This window comes from Rhododendron vialii, chromosome 10a (genome assembly GCF_030253575.1).
Source record: "Rhododendron vialii isolate Sample 1 chromosome 10a, ASM3025357v1".
Taxonomy (NCBI): Eukaryota; Viridiplantae; Streptophyta; class Magnoliopsida; order Ericales; family Ericaceae; genus Rhododendron; species Rhododendron vialii.
The window spans coordinates 5465176-5493002 of NC_080566.1; the positions used below are offsets into that span (position 1 = coordinate 5465176).

The window sequence follows — 27827 nt, forward strand, 5'->3', positions numbered from 1 at the left end:
CCTTTTTATAGCATTAGATGTCCAAATATCCTTACATAGAAAAAGCCTTCTATATAGCCTTGGAGATGTGCCGAGGCCTAAAAAAATCTTTCAATATATCTATTGATCAATGGTAATTCAATCTTACCATGTGTCGCAAATTTTTCTGTGAGCACCAATTCCTTTACTCTCAAGAATAATTCTTTCCTTCTTTACTCATACGAAACACTCACTCTCAATTACATAAAAAGATTCCTTCCATTCTAATTCTATACAGACTCGTCATGCTTAGATAAGATAAAAAGATATTACAATTCGATAATTAGGGATACAATTAATTAAATGTGTGTTTTTGTCTTGGAATTTACCAACACAGAGTGACCGTGACCCGTGGTCCTAACAAAAAAAACTCCTAGATTGATCTTTATTGGTCGGGTCAACTTGCAATAATTTTGAAAAAGAGCAAGTGATTGGGATTGGATTCCTGTGGTAGCTAGCTGTCTCAATAATTTGTCACAGTGGACATATGATTTTATGTTTTGAAAATGCATTTTTTTGTTTTTTGAACATCGATCATGTTAAAATCGTGTTTGAAAATGTGATCAGTGTTTGTCCTCTAATTGGTTGATCTAAAGAAATTTAGCAAACTGTGCATAATTCGTGCATTTTGTGAGATCACGATTATCAAAAACATCCAAAACCTTGAAAGAAAGTATTGGGCAATTTCAATGGCAGCGGGGTCAAGTGACCCCACTTGCTCCATAATCATTAATCCCTCCGCCCTTGTGAGTGGGAATGGAGAAGGGGGGAGAGGCTGGAAGGCAGAGAGAGCGGGGGGGGGGGAAGGTAATTTATTAGTTTATGGTTCAACCATGAGACCCCTTGATTAGAGCTTCAGCTGGGCATATCAATAAAAAATTATGTAAATATTTAACAAAATGGGGATTGTTGTTTTTCTTCCCCCCAATAATTGTTGGTTGTTTAGAGCTTCAGCTGGTGGCGTAAATCTCAATTATGTGAAGCACAAGTTTCAGTAAACCAGAGTATAGTTTTCTTCCATTACGATGTAGTGTACTACTGAGAATCCCTGCGCAAATTTTTTTTAACAATTTTTTTTATTAATCTTTAAAATTATTACAAAGATCCAACCATGAAAACACTCATTAGAATAAGTTCACATCTAAAGGGAAAAACCCCAAACCCTACCAGCGGCAGCAACTAAACCGTCTACCCCTCCAATATCGGCCTCCAACAGCAGCCATCAACATATTATGTTTAATTTCAAACAAGGGTCTCATATAATTGAATATATTCACTTAGACTATCCTCTTGAAATTCACTCGCCCTCAATCTCTCAATTTTCACGGACTTGATGATATTCGAGACCACTAGCAAACAAAGAAGCAAAAGCTTCAGTTTCATGTTTCTTCAATACTACCCCAATCTCAATCCCACCATTGCCATCTCTGGAATCTGAAAGGTAGAAAGCTCCACTTTTGTCAATTGACACCATCTCCACCTTACTTGGTCTCCCCCACCCGAAATCAGTTTTGTAGAGCTCAAACCTAGGTGAGCCTGCGATAGTCACCAAACCACCCTCTTTCAGTCTAGAAAGGTAATTAGGAATGAGCTCTTTTGCCCCTTTTAGTACCCCATCATCCAAACCTCCTACAGCTTCACCAATTGCCCAAGCTGCTATGGCGACCCCATCTTCTTCCATGCACTTGTTTGTATCCGCATCTATGAAACAACCTGTAACGCAATTGCCGAAGTACGTAGAAGGGATGGGAGGTTCCAAGCGGGCCCTACAATCAACCATGAATCCAAGATGAACTTTCTCGGTCGTTAATTTCCTAGTTTTGATTAAGCAAACCCATGTGTAGGCACTTGTTATTGCAAAAGTTGATGGATGAAATGCTTGTTTCTCTGTATGTTTCTCTTGCCATTTAGCTTCCACCCACTTCTTGATACTCTCTATGTTTGCTTTTGTCAATTGAAATGTGCCTAACATCGCATCCGGTGGAGCTTCAATGTCCCAAAACTCGAGGCTTCTTTCGTTGGCTCCATTATCTTCAGGCCAACCGTTGAGGTAAGCTTTTTGGAGATCAGATGGGTCTTTGACTATGGTCCTGTCATAGATCGGATTTAGTTCACGAATTAGAGTCGATTCTCCGTCATGCTTGCAAATGGAGGCCCATGAATGCATAAACATGGCTATCGATTTGCCGTCAAACACTGTGTGGTGAGCGGCATATCCAATGCAAAACCCTGCGTTTGGAAAAAGAGTGATTTGCAAGGCCATAGCTGGCACTCTTGTTTGAGATGCCAATAAGTATGGGAGAAAATGATGGAGTTCTTTTGCTTCGCGGAAACTGTTTCCTGAGAGCTGGTAGAAATTGGCTTCGGACTCTGCTACCGTAAGTGACACAGCATCACCTTCATTGTATTGGACAATTGGTTTGCCGGAATCCAGTGGCCACGTAAGATTTCCGGCGAGTGGTATATAGTGTTGGAGGGTGACAGAGAGGGAGTGTTTTACTTTAGGAAGGATAGTATCTATGCGTGTTGTTTCCGGATATGACAATTTGTAGAAGAATAAGCGCTGCGTTGGAGGGAATCTCAGCCACAAAAGATCGAAGAATGTGAGAGGAAGCGATGTTTGGGCGGTTGAATTGGGGGTGTGAGGCATCGGAGCTACCCTGCAAACGTCGAGTACCTTCACCGGATCGGATTGTGCCATGAGATAGAGGAACTAGTTGCAGGTGTGGGTGGTGTAACAAGTTTCAGTGCTAGAGTGGGCTATAATATGTAGAGGAAGAATCTATTGGTTAAATGAGTTAAGCGTTTACCAAAAAGGAAAGTCTAGGGCTTACCGACCCAATATCCCGATCGGAATCCCGACGCCCAGCCGGGCACACTCCGGCCACCGGACGGCCGATCCGAGCCGTCCAAAAATTCTAAAAAAAAAATCAAGTGGGCCTATGTGAGAATAAACGGCATCTGACATGTGTAGATGGCCGATCCAAACAATCCATTTTTGTGTTTGGATCGGCCAAAAATGGAGTGCTTGGATCGGCCACCTACACACGTCGGATGCCGTTTATTCTCATGAGGGCCCACACGATTTTTTTTTAGAATTTTTGGACGGCTCGGATCGGCCGTCCGGTGGCCGGAGTGTGCCCGGCGGGACGTCAGGATTCCCCCGATCGGGAACTGTAGCACCACTCTTACCAAAACCAAGTGGTTGGAAACTGATGTGACTTGTGGGCCGTTTTGTGTGTGGATGACAGGCAAAATGAGAGATGAAATTGAAGTCAATCCACTGCCGGAGATGGAGATGGCGATGGAGATGGAGATGGAGCTGTACTGTATTCTTAATTGTGTGGCTAAGAGTAGTTGCATAATTGAGGTTTTTGGGTGGCTATGAATTATTGTTGTCCTGGTGTATAGTAAATGTTTATGTGTATGTGCTATGTAAAGGTGTGGTTAAAAAGAGAGAAGAGCAGAGAGCGGAGATGAGATATGTTGGGGGCATAGGGAGGCCTCGGCCCCCGGCTCTCGCTCTCCGAGTGTCAGAGTTTTAAAATTTTATTTTATATATATCTGAGAGTGAGAAGGAGTACGGTTGGGGGTTTCTCCCACCAGTGAAATGTGTGTGATGTATTTTAGCAACAAATAATATAAGAACCCCAAAACTACTATTGATCAAGTTAGTAATATTCCATATTCACTGACACAAAAACAACTCCAATCCATAAGTTTACCTACACAAATTTTCTCTTTCCTAACCTTCCCAAAATTTCACGATAGTGATACCATAATACATTAAACTTTCAAATCACCACCAGTGCACCCCATAACTTTATTGTCTAATCACCAAACAAACCACAACAATTAATTCTCTTCCATAAACCAACCCAAGCACTCGCATCCTGATATAGCCATAGCCCACTACATGACCACTACCAATCAAGCGGTCGAGACTTTGCCAAAACATATCCACTTACTGCCAAGTTCTGAAAACCGAACTACTACGACTACTATTAGAAAAACCCAAAAATTCCACAATCAATTACTCCATTTAATATTCACTTGGTCCTATGAGTTTTCTGAAATATCAACCACAAAACACGTAATGTAGCTAGGATGCATATATGTACTACTACTCATCTCTTAATGAACATTCGTCGATCCATATAGTATTTCCTTAGATGATGTACAATTATTGAGCTCTCTTTATGGACTATAACAAAAGATCGATTAAGATACCGAAAGTAGAGAGAACCTATCAAACATAGTAGCAAATCCAAACTATCCTGAGGCTTACCAAATTTTCTAAATAGGAAAGTCATTTCTCACATACATGCACACTCGCCCAATTAAACTAGGCCCAAACTCAACAATTGATTACTCCAGAATTTTTTAATTAGGTAATATTTTTTTTTCCCGTGAAGTCAATCTCCAAACTAACATACCAGCAAGTCAAACTCTTCGGATTCAGTAGCATTACAGTCAAACAACATTTCATCACCGAGTTACTCGTAAAATATGTGTGTCGATCCCAATAATGAATAATATCACTAGTGCTACATTCTCCTCCAATACCCTATCCAAACTCTACAATAAAATAATATTCTCGAAGATGGGTCGCTGAATGATTACTATATCCTTAATACTACATGGGTACCAATACACATCAAATAACAAACGCTTTTACCTATGGCAGTAGGACTCTAGGACTTGAACCTCCATTTATGATGCAAATATGCAAAAGAATGAAATTATTTTCTAGAACCTTAAGCTCTGATACCACAATTGTCACATTCAAAAAATGAGAAGTGACCGGCCGTGCAGCACACAGCCAACTCATGGAACACGTAGCCTAGAATAAAATAAGTCGTCGAATAATAAATGATTTTTTTTTGTTATTAAATAAATCCGGGGGAAACGATAGTGAATGTTGAACGGTGAACGTAGACTTTCCGAATTGCTACCATCTCCCCCTAATTCCACCCAAAATCAGTTTTGTAGAGGTCAAACCTAGGTGATAAGCCAGCGATACTCTACAAACCATCATATCCTTCAGCCTAGAAAGTAAGATAGATTTAAACTCTTTTGCCCCTTTTAAAACTCCATCATCCAAACCTCCTATAGCTTCTCCAATTGCCCTAGCTAGCTAACTGCTATGGCAACCTTCTTCTTCCATGAACTTGTTCGTATCCGCATCTATGATAAAACCTAACCTGCATGTAATGCAGTTCCCAAAATAAGTAGAAGGGGATGGGAGGTTCCAAGCGGGCCCTGCAACGACATTGATCACAAGATGAACTTTCTCGGTAGTTAATTTTTTGTTGTTTTTCCGTTGTCAATCCTAGCAATGATTATCTACTTTGTGTTGCTTTTTTTTTTGCTCGGCTACTTTGTGTTGCATGTTTGTAAAGATATTCAGATGCATCATCTATATGCCATTGTAATATCCAAATCTATATAATCTATATAATAAAACAGAGCGGTTTTTGAATCTTATACATAACCAACAGTCCAGATTTATCGCCATGCCTACATAAATCTCCTCCATTTATTCTACATTCCTTTTAAGTTTTAACATTTCCCTTATATGGAATCAGACTAAACATATCTCCCTTCCTTTTTCAATTGATTTTGTTTTAATTTTGTTCGCTTTTACATTTAATTTTTTTCCCCCTTTTATGGTTTCACAATACCACGTTTTCTTCTTTACCACATTAAAAAAAAGAATTTACACATTTAATTGTATACTTATAATTTTGTGTATAATACTGAATTGTACACGTACATAAAGAAGACTAAACATATAATTTTGTTTTCTTTTCCGAAACCGAATGCAATATTAATTGTATGTACACGTATATCTTACCTATTCTATATGACTGCCTAAATAAGTTTAAATTAGGTTCAAACAGATTTTACCTTACCTATTTTAATTGTAAACGTATATCTTACCTTTCATTTTACAAAATAGCATGCCCGTAAATACTTAACATTTTTTGAGCATTCCCAATCACACATTCCCGTGCCTAATTTGGAAATCTAATTTCCAACCCCCGCCTCTCTTTTTTTTTCAAATTTCAGACAAAAGAAACCTTCAATTGATTTGATTTTTTTTAGATCTTCATAGCAAAGGTACGTAAAACGAAAAAAAGAGAGAGAGGCTCCTAATATGCTAAATGTACGTATACCATATATGGAGAAGTAAAGATTGAGTTTACTCTTATGAAATTTTCTTCGCTTCCTGTTATGTAAAAGACTTTTTATTTACTCAACTTTAAATTCTTTCTATATTTTTTTGAACTTCGAATGGAGAAGAGGTTGTTGAATTCCCAATATTTTGAACCCTTGGACATATGATCGATTTTCAAAGTCTACCAATTTTTCCCTAAATGGATGAAATTTATGTACAATTGTTTCTGTATTTTTGGTAGTACTTCTCCAAAAATATATTACATTGAGACTAACATTTTACCCATAGTGTAGCATATGGATTGATGGGCTATAATTTGATCGTAACTGAGTGGTCAATTGGTTTTGGGTTGATTGTTCAATTCTTTTTGGGCTAGGTGTTCAAAAGTATGAGAATTGGGTGTTCATTGATATTTAGGTTGGGTGTTCAAAGAAATGTTAACTCATAATTTTTAAATGTATCCTAAGAAAAAAAAAAAATTCTTGGGTGTTTGTGTGACCATGCTTCTTAAGCTACACAGCCGCCTCTATCAATGGATATGTTGAGTTATTTTTTTCCACATAGTTGGATGTGTTAGACAGAGGGTTGATATATTACACGCGAGTTCAATATTGATTTGCATATGTTGATTGTTCGAGCCGTATCTTCAGGCACTGGCATGTGCTAGTATATTAATATGGGAGGAATGTTTTCAAATCCGAATATTTTGGACCCTAGGATTGGTACATATTTTCTTAACGACTGCGATCTACGGGCAGTATAGCAAGCGACATATTTGGAAATGATTGTACAAATATTTATCATATTTCTAATTTCCCGAAATCACAAGGAACATTTAAATGATATATTTGGATAGGATATAAGAAACTATGAAAGAAACCATGTTTGGCCGAAATCACGTTTTTGTATCACCTTTATCATACCTTCTATTTAGACGTCAATTGCTACGTTTGGCCGAAATCAAGGGGAATAGACGTTCAATAGGTTCGTATGTTCATGTGGAAAGCTGTAAGGAATTGGGTGGCTTGTAGGGAAAATCTTGTACGAAAGAAATGTATTTCTAGCCCAATCTGTCCAATTTGTGAGAGTGCAAGCGAATCTATTGAACATCTCCTCTTCCATTGTCCATGGAGTAGGGCTGTGTGGTTTGGGAGTGGTATGGCCTTTTGGATCCTTCAAAAGGAGATCGTAGCAGTGGATAAATGGATGGAGGATATGCTGTGTGGATGTTTAGCAAGAGAGACCAGTAGAGAAGTAGTGGGAGCTATTTTCCAGATGTGTTGGGCCATCTGGAAAGCAAGAAATAACTTTGTGTTCAATGGCAAAAGGCTGGTTCCAAGCGATGTAATTGAAGAAGCTGCGAAAGCTAACGTGGATTACTTGCAAGCGGTGTGGAATGATCTGGAGAGGAGTCCCCCAAGGTCAAACCAGGTGGAGAGGTGGTCACCACCTCCTCTATCTGTTATTAAAATGAACTGTGATGGAGCTTTTAAATCCTTCCGCAGCTTAGCTGCCTTTGGCATTCTTGCTAGAGATAGCGGTGGATCGGCTCAAGTGTGGCGATGTGGTCGAAAATTGGCGTCTTCAGTGCTTTCCATTGAGGCATGGGCACTGAGAATAGCATGCATGGTAGCTATACAGGAGGAGTATCATACTGTGATTTTTGAATCTGATTGCAAATCCCTCATTGCCTACATTAATGAAACTGAAGCTCGGTGTCCCTGGGAAGTAGAAGCAATGGTCAAAGACATCAAAGAATGGGCAAAAGCAAGGAATTGGTCTTTCAATTGGTGCAGAAGGGTTCAAAACAGAGCAGCTCATTGGATTGCATCTAAATGCCTTAGTAGAGATTTGTTACTCTTTCGGGTTGTATTCTGCTCGGTCTAAATTCTATTCTATGTAATGACTTATCTTGAGCTATGGAATACATTGACATCTTCAACAAAAAAAAGAAAAAAGAAAAAAAAAAGACGTCAATTACTACGTTTCGGCTAATATTTAAATGTTGATTATACGTTTCGGCTAAGACGTCAATTCCTACCTTCAATTTAGATGTCAATTACACCACCAAAGATTTAAAATTTAAATATTGAGTATACGTACGTACCTTCTATTTAGCTGGCGATATATTTGAAAATAAGGAATATTCGGGAGAAGAATTAAAGGATGGAATATTTAAATATCTATCATCTTTATCCATGCCATGTAAGAATTCATCCCACCCTTTTTTCATGCTTATATTTTCATCCTCTTAATGTGAGAATTACATTTCTTACCATTTTCCTAATTTAGTGGGATTGGATTGAATTATTTTTCTAATTCAGAGGGATTTGATAAATTTAAATATGATTGATACTTTTATTTTTTTTTATCATGGAATGTTTTTGAGGAATCAATTTTATTAGGAATATGATATGATAATTAAGTTGACCACATCTTCGCATGTTTTCTTCATTCTTCGAGTTGGCCAACCAAACAACAAAAAGTCATATTTTTCATTAATTTTATTACACGGTACATGTCTAAATTACCATAAAAAGAAATAACATGACATACTCAAACCGTTACATAGTTAAATGGTTAAATTACCATGACGATTACAACGTGAACATGATAAATATCCCATGATTCAAACAAATATTTCATAGTAAACGGTTCAAATACGATTAAATTACCATCAAAACAGGTTATCATGATCAGCGCTTCATGGTTAAATTACCATGTCAATTTCAACATTTCATGACAATTCATATACCGACAGGAACCCAACTTCCAAAAAAATCTATCTTGTTACAAGGAAAAATAATGCCTATTTAATTTCCAAGAAAAGGAACTCAACATTGACAATACCAATCGGAAACCCACAAGGATGTGGAGATCGTGGATGCTTTGAGATCGTGCAGATCGTGGACTCTGTCTTTGTTGCCGTCTTCGTCGTCACAATCGAGTTCGGACTATGGCCATTGAGATTGAGTTCGGACATTTGGCATTGCCATTGAGTTCGATCTTGGAAAACCCATCATCTTTTGCATCAACCCATCAAACCAACCATGGGTTGACGGAGCCGGTTAGGGATGGTGAGGCGGATGACAGGGAAAACGGAAGATGGGGACATCAGAGGATGGAGGATGGCGAGTTGATCCCGTTCATATTGTCCATGAGAACTGTCTATTAGAGCCGTGTATTTTCTATGAGAACTATATATTTTTTATGAGAACTGTGTATTTTAGTGTGTAGTAAGACTATGTGAACTGTATATTTTTTAGTTCACATAATCCAATTCTCATAACCAGTTTACAAAGTTAGTTCTCTATGATATCCGTCACTTCTTATAGTCAATTCTCATAGAACTGACTATGAAAACTGTTAGTTCTCATAAAAATGACCATGAGAATTGGTAGTTCACATAACTAGTCCTCTATGAGAACTGAGCAGTTTTCATAGAACTGATTAGAGAGACTTGGCAGTTAAAAATTCAATTCTAAATCAATTTATTTCTTATGTGAACTATTACTTTTTTACTTTGATTACTTTTTTAAGACATGGCGGTAAGAAGATTTATAACTATATTTGATTTTGATTATCCTTTTTATTTTTGTTCAATTTTTATTCGTGTGTGTATTTTCTATGAGAACTGTGTATTTTTCTATGAGAATTGTGTGTTGTTCATAAGAACTGTGTATTTTTCTATGAGAACTGCGTATTTTTCTATGAGAACTGTCTATTATCCATGAGAACTATCTATTAGAGCCGTGTATTTTCTATGAGAACTATATATTTTTTATGAGAATTGTGTATTTTAGTGTGTGATAAGACTATATGAACTGTGTATTTTTCAGTTCACATAGTCCAGTTCTCATAACCAGTTTACAAAGCTAGTGCTCTATGAGAATAGTCACTTCTCATAGCTAATTCTCATAGAACTAACTATGAAAACTGTCAGTTCTCATAAAAATGACTATGAGAATTGACAGTTCTCATAGCCAGGTCACATAGTCAAGGGTATTTTTGTCCAAAACAATATGATTGATGAATTGATTCTAAAAATACAGCTCTCATTGCCCCAATTCTCATAGTCATAGTTCAGGAATATTTTTGTTCAAAATATTTTGTTAACTCGGGCTATGTGAACTGTCGGGGATATTTTTGTCCGAAATATTATGTTAACTGGTTATGAGAATTGACAGTTCTCATAGTCAGTTCACATAGCCAATGGTATTTTTGTCAGAAATAATATGGGTCAAGAGTTGATTCTAACAATATAAATTTTACAAAAAATGGACATGTACATAAAAAGTTGAGAAGAATGGGCAAAATAGTAAAACTGCATGAGAAGTCAAGAAAAATGACTGAAATAAAGAAGGAATATTTTTGTCAGGACTAAATCAAGTCCGAACTTAGAAAATGGGGCCGGCCTAAAAATTCCCCAAGCAACTATGCTCTCTTTTAAAAGGCCCAGCATCTGTAAAACACAAGCCAAACACATTATTTAGCCCAAATACAAAATAGAAGCAAGTCATTAATTTAAAAAAAAATGAAATTTATATTTTAAAAATGTTTAAATTGTTTAATTTATGATTGAAGTAAACTATTATAGCTTAAAATTGTTAAAAAGTATTTAAATAGATTAGGTTTTGCAATTAACATCCGCCCAAAGTATTTAACATCCGTTCAAAGAGTGTAAGATAATAGGTAAGATGTGGATTGATATTTGTGAAAATGTATTAATATCTGTGAGATATGCGTTGATACCCGAACTTATTTGAAATTATTGGCATATTATCCGTGGTTAGCAAAATCGTATATAATTAAACAAAACACAAATTGAATTAAAAACAATTAAAAATGATTTTTTATTTTTAAAAAAATATTAAATTAATTATTTTATTTTAAAACTAAATTATTATTCCTTAAATTGTGAAAACGTAATTAATTTTATTGAATTTTGTTATTATATACTTCCTCCGTCCCTTTTTAAATGTCACAGTTTGAAAAACACGTAGTTTTAAGAGTTAACTTCACCTCCACTTTACACTTTTCCTATCAACTTTTCTCTCTACTTTATATTTTCCATATCAACTTTTATCTCCACTTTTCAAAATTATCTTCTACTTTATACTGTTCATATCAACTTTTATCTCAATTTTTTAAAATTATCTTCCACTTTACCTATTAACTCTTCAAAGTGAACACTTATTTTGGGATAACCCAAAATAGAATACTGGACATTTAAATAGGGACGGAGGGAGTAATGAATAATCCAATTTCATGCTGCACAAGGGCAAATGAGTTATTTGACAGCTTTTTACATCATACACCTTTTATTATACCCCCAATTTTTCTTCCATTCAAATCAAGTATTATTTTATCCCCCATCTCTAATACCTCGTCCAAACCATCTACTTTTTAATCTCCCCCTCCATAAACGTCACATCAATGTCGGCTCTTATTTCTTAATTAATACCCCTTACTATTTTATCCCCTCATAAATAATATACCCAAAACTCATACGACATCCAATCGGGTCCTTAAATTTAATATATCTTAAGATGCATAGCAAATAAATTTAATATCACTTTGTAAGGAATATTTGGAGGATTAGATGGAGATGGCTCTCTACTTGACTCGGGGAATGGTTCCAGCTCAGCAGGACCATCAGCTAGCTAGCAAAATAGATGACCGCTTAGGAAAGAAAAATGCTTTGGACACAAATGTCTGGATGTATATAGATTCAGATCTTAATATATTTGGAGCCAATTGATGTTTGAGTTCTGCGTTTATTGTGTGAAATCCATGTGCATTAGACTTCTGGACAATCTACGTCCGGATTTGTATCTGGAAATCTGGGTTTGTGACACTTCTCGCCGAGTGGGAAACGCCACAAGGGTGGAACTTGCTTCTTGTTTTCATGTGCTGTCTGGATTTTGCATACAAAAAAATCCAATAAATTTACAGTAGGTATGTTGAAAAAATAATTGCGTAATTGTTGGAAATAAATGCAGATATGAATTTTACATTTTTACAGAAAAAAGCGGCGTAGGTATTTTGTTACACAACTGGTTAATGTTGAACTCAAGCGGCCGGTTTGGAACAATAGGAAAATGCTATAATACACAAATTTATTTGAATGTGCACGATATATACTATGTATTCCTCAACCGCTTTGAATTCATAACATTTTGAATAAATTAAGCTTCATAATCCTAATATTTTGAATCCATGAATTCTCATTCTCAAAACCTATTCAGTGACCATTCAGAGAAATGATTTGCGAGATAATAAGAGTGGGTTGTACATTGTTCTGCGCCTCAAATTCTCCTCCACTCGTCATCAGTCCCAATTGAATGAATAAATGCCACTGTACAATCTGGCTTGCTAGACGATATGTACGTACGGAGAAATTTTTGGGCACCGGACGGGTATCACATGGTGCCTGAGCAGCCCATCCGGACCTTCTAAAAGTGTGTTGGATGGCTTAGATTGAAATCCTCTCTCTCCTCTCACCCCACCACTCTCTCTTCTCTTCTCTCTTCAAATCCGAGCCATCCAAAAGCGACATGGACGGGTCCGGATGCACTGAGCGGGCACCACGTGATACCCACCTGACACTAAAAAATTTCTCGTACGTACGAGTGAATCATAACACCTTGTATTGATCAGTAGTTGGACTATGCCCAAACCCCAATCCGACCGAACTACTATACTTCTCTAGTGTCAATTTGGGAAGAATAAAAATGTTGTGTCAATCATAACACCTTACTCTGTTTAATTTTTGTAATCCTTTACTTTGGTTAGTAAAATTCATTTTGCTGAGAAAAAAAAAGGGTTACACACAATAACAAGGTCAACAATTAGAAACGAATGGGATGGTGGGCGACGGTAACTCTCCCCCATTCGATTCGAAAAGTCTACGTCCGTTGCTCACTTTTTACTGCTCCCACCACTGCTCTCATCTCACCGTCCAACCAAAAGTATTTTGGATGGTTCGGATTTTAAAAGTTCTTCGATAAAAAAAACTCTTTTAACTCTTTCCTGGAAGACAGGGAAGATAGAGTTTTTTTAAACATCCAGACCATTGATTGTCAAGACGGACGGTGAGATTGAAAAAGCTGTAAAACCGTGCGGTGGGCGTAGCACCGCTACTTTCTATAGAAACTTTATATACATTTCAAAGCCAAACCGCTGCTTTCTATAGAAACTTTATATCCATCTCAAAGCCAACTGGCAAAGAGTGGAGAGGTTCCAGATGTTATTAAGTGATCACCCATTTCACTCCCAAGCAATCTCAAAGCCAATTGGCAATGCCTTTTTGCTGGTCTGTTATCATGGGTGGATTGTAAATTTTTAAAATGTGGGTTGGAATGAGCCCTGCTCTGATATCATGTAGAAACTTTATATCCATCTCAAAGTCAATTGGCAATGAGTGGAGAGGTCTCAGATGTTATTAAGTGATCACCCGTTCCACTCCAAGCAATGTGAGATTCATTTCCTTAACACTTTCGATTATCTACAATGAAGTCACGTGCGTTTTGTTCTTTCTTTGGAATCTGAAAGGTAGAAAGCTCCACCCTTGTTAATTGACACCATCTCTCCAACTTACTTGGTCTTCCCCACCCAAAATCAGTTTTGTAGAGCTCAAACCTTATAGCTTCACCAATTGCCCTAGCTAGCTAACTACTACGGCAACCTTCTTCTTCCATGAACTTGTTTGTATCCGCACCTATGATACAACCCAACCTGCATGCAATGCAGTTCCCAAAATACGTAGAAGGGATGCATGGGAGGTTCCAAGCGGACCCTACAATCAACATTGATCACAAGATGAACTTTTTCGGTCGTTAATTTTCGAGTTTTAATTAAGAGCAAACCCATGTATAGGCACTTGTTTTTGCCAAAGTTGATGGATGGAATATTATTTTTTTTTTTTCTTTATCACAAATCAGAAACGCAGAAGTGCGAGCGTATGTGTTAAAATTTTTTTTTTCCTTTATCAATCCTTGCAATGATTATCTACTTTGAGAAAAACTTCTTTACGGAAGTTTCCGTAAAGAAAGTTCACGGAAGTGAATTGCTGCCGTTCAAAAGTGTTTTGGACGGTTCAGATTTTAATGAAATTTTTTTGGGGAAAAGTTAATTGTGACCTGTCATAATTGAAAATGAATCTTAACCATCAAAAATTGCACGAATGAATGGCTGAGATTGCGCCACGCCGTAAACACCCTATTCACGGATTTTGTCTTTATATGCACAACAAAAGAATTACGGGCTTGACTTTGACCTTGTGAGGTGGCCGGAGATATGCGTGGAACAAATGACAGAAGGATCGAGGAATACGTGGAGAGGTAATAAGATAAGTTGGTGTGCTGTGTGTCTCTAGAGAAAATCTTTTTAATGGTGTGGCCATAAATAGTTGTTTACGGAGCCAATCGCAATTGTCTAAAAGTATTTTAGATGGTCTGGATTTTAATGAAATTAATTTGGGAAACTCTTTCCCCGAAAAAACTTCATTAACATCCATATCATCCAACACACTTTTGAACAGTAGCGATTGATTGCTACTGTAAAAAACTTGTTCACGGCTGAGCCGTGAATAAGTTTCTCTCTGGTCTTTAATTTGGCTTTTGTCTCTTTTGAACTTGGGCATACTTAATAAAGAAAGGAAAGACCAAATGGGAGGGGGGGTGTGTGAAATTTGCAACTGCCTATAAGCCTACAATAGTAAAAACATGCATCTTCAAGACTACCACCACCAGAACATCTACTTCTGAAAGAAAGAAAAAAAAAAGAATATCCAAAGAATTTCGATTATGGAACTTAAAAGTTTCAATTCACGGTAAACATGTACCACAAAATAATAGTTTGTTGGTCATTTGAGATTCAGTGTGAGATAACGCAAATATTGTAGTTCATAGCCAATTCGTTCATACCTCGTAAAGGGAATTGAGAGAGAGAGAGAGAGAGAGAGAGAGAGAGAGAGAGAGAGAGAGAGAGAGAGAGAGAGAGAGAGAGAGAGATCATTGTTTGCTTTGCTCTAAAGAAACGTAGCAAACTATGTGGAATTCGTGCATTTTTTGGGATAATGACAATCAAAAATATCCAAAGTCTTAAGAAAAATATTGGGCAATATCAATAGCAGTGGGATCAAGCGACCCCACTTGCCCCATAATCCCTCCGCTCTTGTGAGTGGGAATGGAGAAGACTGAAGAGGGGAGGCTGGAAGAGGCAGAGAGAGAGGGGAAGGTAATTTAATTTATGGTTCGACCATGAGACCCTAAATTAGAGCTTCAACAGGGAATTTCATTACCAAAAATCATTTATAAATATTTAACAAAATGGGGATTGTATTTTATTTTTTTTTCAATAATGGTTGGTTGTTTATATTGAGATGATGGCGTAAATCTTTCAATTTGGTTAACCACATATTGCAGTAAACCAGAGTTTAGTTTTCTTCCATTAGGATGTAGTGTACTACTGAGAATTCCTTTGCTTTTTTTTTTTTTAAACAAAAAAAGAATTTTTTTTTATTAATCTTTAAAATTATTACAAAGACGAAATGAAACAAGAATTAGTCAACATCATATTCCTAAACCATTAAGAACAATCCTGTGTCAATCCGACAATGGCATGATGCCAACAAAAAAACACTCATTTATGTCTAATTTCAAACAAGGGTCTCATATAATTGAATATATTCACTCAGACTATCCTCTTGAAATTCACTCGCCCTCAATCTCTCAATTTTCACGGACTTGATGATATTCGAGACCACTAGCAAACAAAGAAGCAAAAGCTTCAGTTTCATGTTTCTTCAATACTACCCCAATCTCAATCCCACCATTGCCATCTCTGGAATCTGAAAGGTAGAAAGCTCCACTTTTGTCAATTGACACCATTTCCACCTTACTTGGTCTCCCCCACCCGAAATCAGTTTTGTAGAGCTCAAACCTAGGTGAGCCTGCGATACTACTCACCAAACCACCCTCTTTCAGTCTAGAAAGGTAACTAGGAATGAGCTCTTTTGCCCCTTTTAGTACCCCATCATCCAAACCTCCTATAGCTTCACCAATTGCCCAAGCTGCTATGGCCAAACCATCTTCTTCCATGCACTTGTTTGTATCCGCATCTACAATACAACCTGTAACGCAATTGCCGAAATACGTCGAAGGGATGGGAGGTTCCAAGCGGGCCCTGCAATCTACGTTGAACACAAGATGAACTTTCTTGGTCGTTAATTTCCGTGTTTTGATTAAGCAAACCCATGTGTAGGCACTTGTTATTGCAAAAGTTGATGGATGAAATGCTGGTTTCTTTGTACGTTTCTCTTGCCATTTAGCTTCCACCCACTTCTTGATACTCTCTATGTTTGCTTTTGTCAATTGGAATGTGCCTAACATCGCATCCGGTGGAGCTTTCATGTCCCGAAACTCGAGGCTTCTGTTGTTGGCTCCATTATCTGCCGGCCAACCGTTGAGGTAAGCTTTTTCTAGATCAGATGGGTCTTTGACTATGGAGTATGGTCCTGTCATAGATCGGAGTTAGTTCACGACTTAGAGTCGATTCTCCGTCACGCTTGCAAAAGGAAGCCCATGAATGCATAAACATGGCTATCGATTTCCCGTCAATCACCCCGTGGTTAGCGGCATACCCAATGCAAAACCCTGCGTTTGGAAAAAGAGTGATTTGCAAGGCCATAGCTGGTACTCTTGTATGAGATGCCAATAAGTAGGGGAGAAAATGATGGAGTTCTTTTGCTACGCGGAAACTGTTGCCGGAGAGTTCGTAGAAATTGGCTTCGGACTCTGCTACCTTAAGGGACACTGTATCACCTTCATTGTATTGGACAATTGGTTTGCCGGACTCCAGTGGCCACGCAAGATTTCCGGCAAGTGGTATATAGTGGTGGAGGGTGACGGAAAGGGAGTGTTTTAGTTTAGGAAGGATGGTATCTATGAGTGTTGTTTTCGGATACGGGAATTTGTAGAAAAATAAGCGCTGAGTCGGAGGGAATCTCAACCACTGAACATCGAAGAATGTGAGAGGAAGCGATGTTTGGGTGGTTGAGTTGTGGGTGTGAGGCATCGGAGCTACCCTGCTAACGTCGAGTACCTTCACCACCAGATTGGATTGTGCCATTAGATAGAGGAACTAGTTGAAGGAATGGGTGGTGTAAGAAGTTTCAGTGTTGGAGTGGTTATATAGAGGAACTATGTAGCATGGATATAGATACGGATTCAGACATGGACAAGAAATTTTTAAAAAAATGGTAATACAGATACAACAAAAATAAATAAATAATGTTTATTGTATACTAGTTAAAAAATAGTTAGTTGTATAAGTATAAAGTTTCAATATTTGTAAGCAAGCATCATATTCTATATTATAAAATAGAGCGGTTTTTGTCTATACATACAAACAAAAACACCTCTCTAGCCGTCAGATCGAATTTTCAATAGGTTATAGTCGTTCGATCAAGTGAACAATTCTTAATATAAACCTCCTAACCTTATTATGACTAGTAAATTTTTTCAATTGATTACTTTTAAATTGTTTCATTAAAGGACATGACTTTTTTTTTTTTGAACTTAAATCAACTCAATAATTGATTTTCTTCTAAAGTTGATTTTCTTACATTCCATTCAATATTTGCTTTTAAGTTATTTTTGTTTAGGTTGACTTACATTCTTTCAATTGATTGCTTTTAAGTTATTTTCTTAAAAGACTTGATTATGTTTTTGAACTTAAATCAACTCAATAATTGATTTTCTTCTCAAGTTGATTTTCTTACATTCTATTCAATATTTGCTTTTAAGTTATTTCCTTTTAGGTTGATTTACATTCTTTCAATTGATTGCTTTTAAGTTGTTTTCTTAAAAGACTTGATTGTTTTTTTTGAACTTAAATCAACTCAATAATTGATTTTCTTACATTCAATTCAATATTTGCTTTTAAGTTATTTTGTTTAGGTTGATTTTCCTACAGTAAAAAAGGAAACAATCCTTTTAGGATTTATATTCGGAAAGGAAACAACTCTTTTTCATTCACATATGTGTTTCTTCAGTAAAAAACCTATGTTTTCAATAATAATCTAGACTATACTTAGGTTTTGCTTTATAATCATACACACAATTCTTCTAATTCATCAGCCTCTCCAAGAAGAGGAGAAATAAGTTTTTGCTTCATACCTTTATTGGAGAAAGAGAGGTTCATAATCTATGCTAAACGCGAATAGACTAGATCCATGTTTAAGGTAACTTATTTTCGTCAACATTTTACTTTAGAAAATTCTTACTCTGTTATTATTTTTCGTTTATTTTTCGTATGTTTTCATGTTGGTGTTTGTATTCTTAATTCCGCTCTTTGAAGAAGTAGGTACAAGTTCAAGAGTAATGAAAATAGTTAAAGACAAATTTTTTGGGTTATGATTGTTTTGCAGAATACGACCTTCTATGGGGTGCACTCTTTTTAGCTACATTTGTGTATGAATTTGACTTTATTATTTAGTAGCTTTTATGTCATGTTTGAACTTGGATCTTATGAATGCAACATGGTATTGGGTTGAATTTGTCGGCTCGAATTTATGTGATTTGGATAATCATTGGTAATGTCGTACGCACAGGTTAAATGTTATTCTTCTTATTAGAAAATTGAAAATAACGACAATTGATAAAAATAAAACCTTGTTGTGTTCAAAACGTGTTGCTTCACGTGCCTTTAGCACGGGCAATCCCCAATCTATTCATGGGTCTTAATCATGGATCTCGTCTATTTGCATTTTGAAACCGGAGCCAAAACACACTTCTAAAAAAACGAACCAAACTATGCGGCTTGGAATGGTTTGGACCGGATTCGTGAATCGACGATTTTTTTGCTCACCCCTAATAGGGGGTCCAAAAGCTGTTCATATCCCTGAACCACAAACGACCCTGACGAGGCTCGATCCCTTACATCCCACAAAAAAAAAGACTAGAAAGTATCATTGGGCTAAAAGCCCTTTGGCACGTAGCATTATTTGAGTGGGAACAATACATACTATGTACTCCTCAACTGCATTGAATTCATAACATTTTGAATAAAGCTTTATAATCTTAAAATTGAATCCATTATGTTTGTGTAAAGATTTATAACATTTACTCATAAATTCATAAAATCAACTTCGAATTTATAATGTTTGTATGTCATGTTTTTTTTTTTAAATGTATGAACTTTGTAGAGACCCGTAAATTTCTTTTATATAATTTTAATATTTTGTAAAGAGATAAATGATGGTTTAATGTGAAAATTGTGGTTATGGGTTAATGTGCAAGAGTTTGGAAAATATGGGTGTTAGTGTAATGTAGTGCATGTGTGTATATGTGTTTGCCCAGGGGTTTATTTCCCATTTCCTCCTCTCTATATCTCTCGGTCTCTCACTCTCTCTCGGCTCTCTCCATCTCTCTTACTCCCACACCCAAAAACTCATCTCCAAACTCAAAACCCACAACAATCAACTTCAACTCCATCTTCTACTTGCGTATTGGGGCTCGTATCGCGTTGGATAGAGCTTGGTTCGGTGTATTTGGCTCGGTTTAGATTCCGGAAGCTAGGATTTGCTCAATCTCTTCAATTTTGGCTTGGATAGTCGAGGTAGGGAATTTTACATATCTTTATATGTTATTTGAGTGTTATTGTGCCATTTTTGAGTTTGTATTGATTATTATTGAAATTGGATCGAAATTTGAAAATTCTGTAAAAGTCGCCAAAAAACGTACTTCCCCTATCGGTAGGACAAGTGAGACATTATTTCCTAACCAGCTCAAACATACTGTAGCAGCTCAAAATCCTTATTCACCTACTGGAAGGAACTTTTCTTCTACCGGTAGGTCAAGTGCAAGATTGTTTCGTGCAGAATGTTGGCCCTTCTATTTCCAGTTTCTACCGGTAGGAACCCTTTACCTACCGGTAGGTCAAGTGCAGAATTTTTCTCTTCTACCGGTAGGACTCATTCACCTACCGGTAGGCAAAGTGTCTAAAAGCTGCTTTTTCCTACGTCTTCCAAATCATTTTTTGGAGTTTCTCATCGACTCTAATGAGTTTGTTTATGCATCATTTCAAGTGTTTTGGTGAGTATTATATGTTTCACACAAGAGTGGTATCCGATGGATTTGAATAAACTTGTTGAGTTAAGAAATGTGAAATGTACGTTATTGCACGTTGAACTACGAACGATACACATGAGCATGTGAATGATGCGCGAACACTCGGGGCTCATCGACGGGTAGGTGCCTGACAGGGGATATCGAGATCCCATAATTGGCCCGGCAGGAGCTAATGCTCGTGTTGAACACTCAAGACCTAACCTACAAGATGGGCGCTTAGCAGGGGATATCGGGATCCCATAATTGGTCCGGCAGGAGCTTCAGCTCAGACACATAAGGTTACGAGATGTTGTGACATGAATAGAATGAACAAGACTTAAGAGTATGTCGAGAAGAAAGATTGGTGATAGTTGGACAATTTGATCATGATAAGTTGTGCTTACATCCGTTGTCGTTTGAGTTTTATCATTTGTTCATCCGTATTGCTCATTTGCATATAGAGTTTGCATAGATTTTTTTCTACTGGGCAAGTGTAGCTCAAACCTTACATCATTTTCAGGTGCTAACCTGAAATAGTAACTTGCATGCTTGGAGTGCTTAGATTGTGGACATTATTTTGAAAGCTAACCAAATGAGTTACTTATTCATCTTTGTAAATTTCTTTTGAAAGATATATTTGTAATTTAAGTTGTAATTCTTTTAACTAAGGAACATTTGTAAACTCTTAACTCTCTTGACACTTGATACTCTTAACTCTCTTGACATTTGTAAACTCTTAACTCTCTTGACACTTGATACTTATGTCAATTTGGGGCCGTTGAACAAATTAATGATGTAATATTTCAGGAACTATTGGACTTTGAAATGCAATTACGGAAATGGAAATGTTGAGCTTTTTTGGGTATCGTACGGATTAATATGAGGAATCTTGTTACGAAAATCAAAGATATTTATGTTGAAAATCGAGGGTGTGACAAACTTGAAAGCATATGTTAAGAATTTTTGTGCAAATGATACAAGTCTTTATATGAATTTTACCAATTTCTACGCAAAATATTGTGAATTTAAAGCGATTGAAGGGAGCACATTGAGGACATACCCACATAAAGGTGTGTATTGTAGCATTTTTCAGAAAAAATATTTTACACATTTGAGATTACACTCAGTAATTTTCTGAACTCGAATTTTCCAATCAATTAAACGAGAGTACTGCTATGTGTACATATGCCATGTACAAATATATGAGTTTTGTGGGGCCCACCTCTGGTCCCACAAAGATAATTCGAATTGTTCATTATTTTTAAAATATTTTTTATGAAGGTCTATAAAAAATCAGCTCAACCCGATATCGGTAAGGATTTTTTTTTGAATTTGTAAGGGCGAAACTGAGCAGTTAAGTATTATATGTCTAATTTCAAACGAGGGTCTCATTTTTTTTGAACAACAGCATAAATTTTATTAATCTTTGAAGTTGTTACAAAGACTAAAAGGACAAGGAGACGGCAAAAGTATACCCAGTCCGAGACCTAATCCATGAGATGCAGCCCAAACAGTTAAAGGCCTAAAGCCCAAATACAAGGGATAAACCCAAACACCTAAATGGTCTAAAAACCCAGATCATGGGCGAAGCTCGAATAATAAGCCCAAAACACCCTAATCCCACCCAACCCTATCCAACACAGCCCCTGCATCCCAACGCCGGACCACCACACAGTCACCTCCGCCACACTCCACAGCCAACCCAGAAGGAACACCGCCAACCAACACCAAAGCAGCCAACCAGAAAGGAACCGATGACCGCCTCCGCCTCACAAACCGTTAGGCCAAGAACACCAGTCAGAACCTAGGAGAAAAGACCGGAGGAGACGCGTGAGCCTCGCCATCACAAGCCGTTAGGCATAACCGGTTACCAAACGAGGGTCTCATTTAAGAATATATTCTCTCAGACTATCCTCTTGAAAGTCAGTCGCCCTCAATCTCTCAATTTTCCACGGACTTGATGATATTCGAGACCACTAGCAAACAAAGAAGCAAAAGCTTCAGTTTCATGTTTCTTCAACACTACCCCAATCTCAATCCCACCATTGCCATCTCTGGAATCTGAAAGAGTGAAAGCTCTACCTTTCGCTATTGATACCAGCTCCACCTTCTTTGGCCTCCCCCACCCAAAATCAGTGTTGTAGTTCTCTGACTGAGGCGAACCAGCGATACTTAAAAAATCGTCATCCTGTATCGAAAGTAATTCTGATATCATCTCTTCTGCCCCGTTTAGAACTCCATCATCCAAACCTTCAACAGCTTCACCAATTGCCCCAACTGCTTAGGCAACCCCATAATCTTCCATCAACTTGTTTGTATCCGCATCTATGATACGGCCTGTAATGCAGTTCCCGAAATATGTAGAAGGGATGGGAGGTTCCAAGCGGGCCCTGCAATCAACGCTGATCACAAGTCGAACTTTCTTGGTAGTTAATCTCTGGGTTTTAATTAAGCAAACCCATGTGTAGGCACTTGTTATTGCAAAAGTTGCAGATGGATGGAATGCTGGTTTCTCTAAATGTTTCTCTTGCCATTTAGCTTCCACCCACTTCTTGATACTCTCTATGTTTGCTTGTGTCAGTTGGAATGTGCCTAGCACCGCATCTGGTGGAGCTTTCGCGTCCCACATCTCGAGACCTCTGTTGTTGGGTCTATTATGTGCCAACCAGTCGTTCAGGTAAGCTTTTTCGATATCAGACGGGTCATGGATTATTGTCCTGTTGTAGAATGGAGTTAGTTCAGTCGTTAGAGTTGAGTCATCCCCGTGCCTGCAAATTGAGGCCCATGAGTGGATAAACATAGATATGGATTTCCCGTCGAACACTGCGTGGTGGGCAGCATAACCTATGGAAAGCCCCACGTTTGGAAAAAGAGTCACCTGCAAGGCCAGAACTGGTGCTCTTGTTTTAGATGCCAGTAAGGAGTGTAGCAAATGATGGAATTTTTCGGCTTCGCGAAAAATGCTTCCTGAGAGATGGTAGAAATTGGCTTCAGACTCTGCTACGGCAAGTGAAACAGTGTCGCCTTCATTGTATCGAAGAATCGGTTTGCTAGAATCTGGTGGCCACGTGAGAATTCCAGCGAGTGGTAGATAGTGTTGGAGAGTGGCAGAAAGGGAGTGTTTTAGTTTAGGAAGGATGGTATCTATGAGTGTTGTTTCCGGATAGGAGAATTCGTAGAAGAATAAGCGTTGATTCGGATGGAATCTCAACCACAAAACATCGAAGAATGTGAGAGGAAGCGTTGTTTGGGCGGTTGAGTTGGGGGGTGTGAGGCATCGGAGCTACCCTGCAAACGTCGAGTACCTTCACCACCGGATTGAATTGTGCCATGAGATAGAGGAACTAGTTGGAGGTGTGAGTACTGGTGTAACAAGTTTCAGTGTTGGAGTGGTTATATAGAGGAAGAATCAACTGGTTAAATGAGTTGAAGTGTATCAAAAAATCAAGTGGTTGAAAACAACATTCACAAGATCCAGGTGACAATTCTTGCGCACAGGTTTCTTTATTTGAAGTTGTGTTAGTGACTCTTTTACAACTTGTTGAATTTTATTCGATCAATAAAATCTTTTTTTTTTTATAATTCAGGTGTCCTTGTCACCTTACGTACACATCATCTTACGAGGCCTGTGCAATAGAGAATATTGTATTAAACTTATCAGGCTTAGATACTTTTTGCGAGTCATACCCAATGGGCACTGTCCAGCTGTTGCAATCATATATATAGTGGACGTATGATTTCATGTTGCATACGTTTAAACTAGAAAAAGATAAAGGAAAAGACGAATTTGAGTGGACATCAATTGAATGGAGGTCTTCTTCGTCTGCTCTTGCATGGATTAGTATGTAAAGGAATTTTTGGAGGATCGGATGGCTCTCTACTTGACTCGGGGAATGCTTACGGTTCAGCAGGACCACAAGCCATAGCAAAATAGACGTGGCCTTTAGTCTCTTCGGAAGGAAAAATGCTTCAGACACAAATGCGGTCGAGAACATTTTTTTTTGAACTTATGAAGCTCAAGTACTTGTAGTGTGAGTCATATATGCATACCTGATACCAGTACTCTTCGGATACTTATGAATGTATTCCAAATGAAAAATAATTTTCTTTACATTTTAACGTGTGGGATAATATAATCTACTTTTTTTTTTTTTTTGAAGTTTTTGTTTTTTCAATCGTTGAGCATTTAATATCTTGAAGTCATCTTTGAAATAAATTCTAGCAGTAAACTCGTGCGACAGAGAGCATTGAGTTTTTGAACTCCTGTCAATTGTATGATCTTGGTGAACTATGTATGGGTGGGCTTTGTTAAGTTAGCATGAATACTGCTATTTTCGCTCGACGAAAACAATTTGAAGCATTGTTATAAAAGCTTAATTTGAGATAGCATTTTTTAGTAGAATAATTTCTAACTATCGGTGCTTTATTTGTCTTATATTTATTGCTTGGAAAAATAATTTCCGCAGTCGATTTAATTGATTTTTGAAATTGCATTTCAAATACAATGGGGCTTCAATGACACAACTTGAGTATGTATGTATAGAAAGTAAGTTGAGAAAATCGCTGGGAAAAAGTACAGTGAGTTTGGTGAAAAGAAACTCCTAGATTGATCTTTATTGGTCGGGTCAACTTGCAATAATTTTGAAAAAAAGCAAGTGATTGGGATTGGATTCCTGTAAAGAAGTTTTTGACCGGTGAAATTGTTCACCTCCGTAAAAACTTTCTCTATGGAGCCCCTGTAAAGAAGTTTTTCTCATTTTTAAAATGTACATATGAGCCTTAACCGGTGAAATTGTTCACCTCCGTGAAAACCTTCTCTACGGAGTATATATTGATGAAATGCCTAGCTTGAAGCCTTTTCTTTCACTGAAACCATTGCCCCTTCTGCTTGCACCTGTGATTAATAAGGTTTTTTTCCAACCAGAAAGCCATGTGCCCGGAGTAATTAAATTGCTAAAAACTGATGTAGGACAAAAATGGAGAGTTTTTGTATTTTATTTTTATTGTTTTAGAATAAGATTTTGATTAGGAATATTTCCGTTTAGGTTAGAATTATTAACTTTCCGTATTCGGTTTAATTTTAATTTTTACCTTTATTAGGATTCTTGGTCTACAAGAATTAGGATTTTATTTTAATTAATTAAGAAATATCTTTTATTTAATGCCGTTTGTTTTGGCATGATTTATTATTTCTTTTACAGTAGGATTTCTAGGGTTAGGGTCTTATAAAAAGGGCTGTAACCTATTCAATTAAAAAACTTTTAAGCTTTGATCAATAATATTACAGAGGTTTTCTCTTTCTTTCTTGTGCGCAAGAATTGCTCGTTGCGACGAGTTGTTTATCTCGTTTGGACTAGTACGCTAACTAGTCTCTCGTGAATTCCGCCGCGTCAAGTGGTATCAGAGCAAGGCTTTACCTGGTTCGATGGCACCAAACAAAGTTGAAGACACACCCATTGACGTTGGTCGTGGTAAAGAATTTAACAGAATTCGCACCAAGAGATTTGCTCATGGTCAATCTGTTAAATACAAAGTTGATAGGAACTGCGTTGGGGGATTTGCCCACAACCAGCCTATTAACCAAAACGTCTCCGGAAGATATTCTTATTATCAACTTGATAGTGAGGATGGATCTGAAGATGAGTTACCTGATGATTATTATGGATATCAGTTGAAGAAGCGACATTCAAGGTCCGAAGGATTTTATCGCACAGATGACGACTTTTTAACTTTTCAGGTAGAACCAATAATTTCTACTTTTCATGGGTATTGCCATCTTGAAAATTTTATTTATTGGTTTCGTAAAGTAGATAAATTCTTTGAGTTTTACACGGATATTCCTGAAGAGAATGAGGTCAAATATGCGGCTCGTAAATTATATGGCTATGTTTCTACGTGGTGGAAACGATTGCAGTCCAATAGATTGCGACAATATAAACAACCCATTAGGACATGGCCCAGGATGAGACGATTGATGAGTGATAGATTTCTTCAATCAAATCATGGACAGGAATTGTATCAAGAATACCAAAGAAAACTTGAGTCAAAACAAATGTTCCAAGGTACTTTTGATTTGCAATATTTTTCACAAAGAGTTACGAGTTATTTGAGTAAATACCAAGCAATTTCTGAAAGTCAACAAACTAGCCATGCTCTTTCAACTTCAGTTCGACACTTCTTAATTGTATTGATGGATATGAGATTGCCGAAGAGGAAGGAGATCGAGTTAAACTAGAGAAGGTGATATTTGTTGAACCTAATATCGAAGAAACAATGGAGGTCGATGTAGAATGCAACCATTATGGGTACAATGAAACTGATGATAAAGAGAAAGTTGACCTTTATATTAGCGAAAAAGAGGAATGCAAGATTAAAGTTCATGATCAAGATGAAATTGGCATCAATACTTGTGTGCAAGAGAATATTGAAATTATTTCAGACGAGGCTGCGGAGGACCAAAATAATATTGCATTGGAGGTTTGTGCATTTGGGCTTGATGAATCACCCACAATGGAGTTGACTACAACACTACAAGAAAATATGGCTGTTGCTGAAATTCGATTTTCTAACAAAAGAGTGCCAACCAACTCTATAATAAATCAAAGTTTAGAGAATCAGCAACTTCAGCATAAGGTTCTAGTTGATTTTCTTGGAGTGCAGCAATTTGATTGGGTTCTCAACATTCATCTAGTGAATTTTGTCAATAAGTTAAAGCATGCTGAGAAACAATCTTTGCAAGTACACTTTTTCTTGAAGTTTTATTTAAAGTTAAGGAAGGAGTTGAAGTATTCTAAGTATCTGTTTATTTGGCATGGAAGATGGCAGATTCTTAACGAGAACTCGAGGTCGAGTTCTTTTGAAGAAAAGGAGACTGATGTAGGACAAAAATGGAGAGTTTTTGTATTTTATTTTTATTGTTTTAGAATAAGATTTTGATTAGGAATATTTCCGTTTAGGTTAGAATTATTAACTTTCCGTATTCGGTTTAATTTTGATTTTTACCTTTATTAGGATTCTTGGTCTACAAGAATTAGGATTTTATTTTAATTAATTAGAAAATATCTTTTATTTAATGCCGCTTGTTTTGGCATGATTTATTATTTCTTTTACAGTAGAATTTCTAGGGTTAGGGTCTTATAAAAAGAGCTGTAACCTATTCAATTAAAAAACTTTTAAGCTTTGATCAATAATATTACAGAGATTTTCTCTTTTTTTCTTGTGCGCAAGAATTGCTCGTTGCGACGAGTTATTTATCTCGTTTGGACTAGTACGCTAACTAGTCTCTCGTGAATTCCGCCGCGTCAAAAACATACTAAGAGTTAAAGGATTGCTATGGCCCCAACAGATAATTATGTGCTCTGCCTTAAATTGATTATTATTTGATCTTATGTTTTGTAAATATGCGATAGTTTTTTCTCAATTACCTATAATTTTTCTGATTTTTCATGATGATCTATCTACAAGGACTAAAAATGACGATCAAAATTCTTAAAAATACAGTAAAACTAAAAATA

General features: G+C 37.0%; 2 protein-coding genes and 2 pseudogenes across 2 annotated transcripts; 1 reads left to right on the forward strand and 3 right to left on the reverse strand.

Annotated features, from left to right (window-relative positions):
* Positions 1 to 1075: 1075 nt before the first annotated feature.
* On the reverse strand, positions 1076 to 2834 carry LOC131304461 (phenolic glucoside malonyltransferase 1-like). Its single transcript, XM_058331700.1, has one exon. It carries the CDS (start codon positions 2717 to 2719, stop codon positions 1334 to 1336), a length of 1386 nt encoding a protein of 461 aa, XP_058187683.1. The 5' UTR covers positions 2720 to 2834; the 3' UTR covers positions 1076 to 1333.
* A 4523-nt stretch (positions 2835 to 7357) lies between these two features.
* On the forward strand, positions 7358 to 8086 carry LOC131302776 (uncharacterized). Its single transcript, XM_058329576.1, has one exon. The coding sequence runs from the start codon at positions 7358 to 7360 to the stop codon at positions 8084 to 8086; it is 729 nt and encodes a 242-aa protein (XP_058185559.1).
* Positions 8087 to 15842: 7756 nt separating this feature from the next.
* LOC131304456 (phenolic glucoside malonyltransferase 1-like) lies at positions 15843 to 17345 on the reverse strand (annotated as a pseudogene).
* A 4567-nt stretch (positions 17346 to 21912) lies between these two features.
* On the reverse strand, positions 21913 to 23660 carry LOC131304455 (malonyl-CoA:anthocyanidin 5-O-glucoside-6''-O-malonyltransferase-like; annotated as a pseudogene).
* Positions 23661 to 27827: the final 4167 nt, after the last annotated feature.

What these genes read in the sequence shown, in the direction of transcription:
- LOC131304461 (XM_058331700.1), bottom strand. Translation starts at nt 2,719, where the DNA reads ATGGCACAATCCGATCCGGTGAAGGTACTCGACGTTTGCAGGGTAGCT.
- LOC131302776 (XM_058329576.1), top strand. Translation starts at nt 7,358, where the DNA reads ATGGCCTTTTGGATCCTTCAAAAGGAGATCGTAGCAGTGGATAAATGG.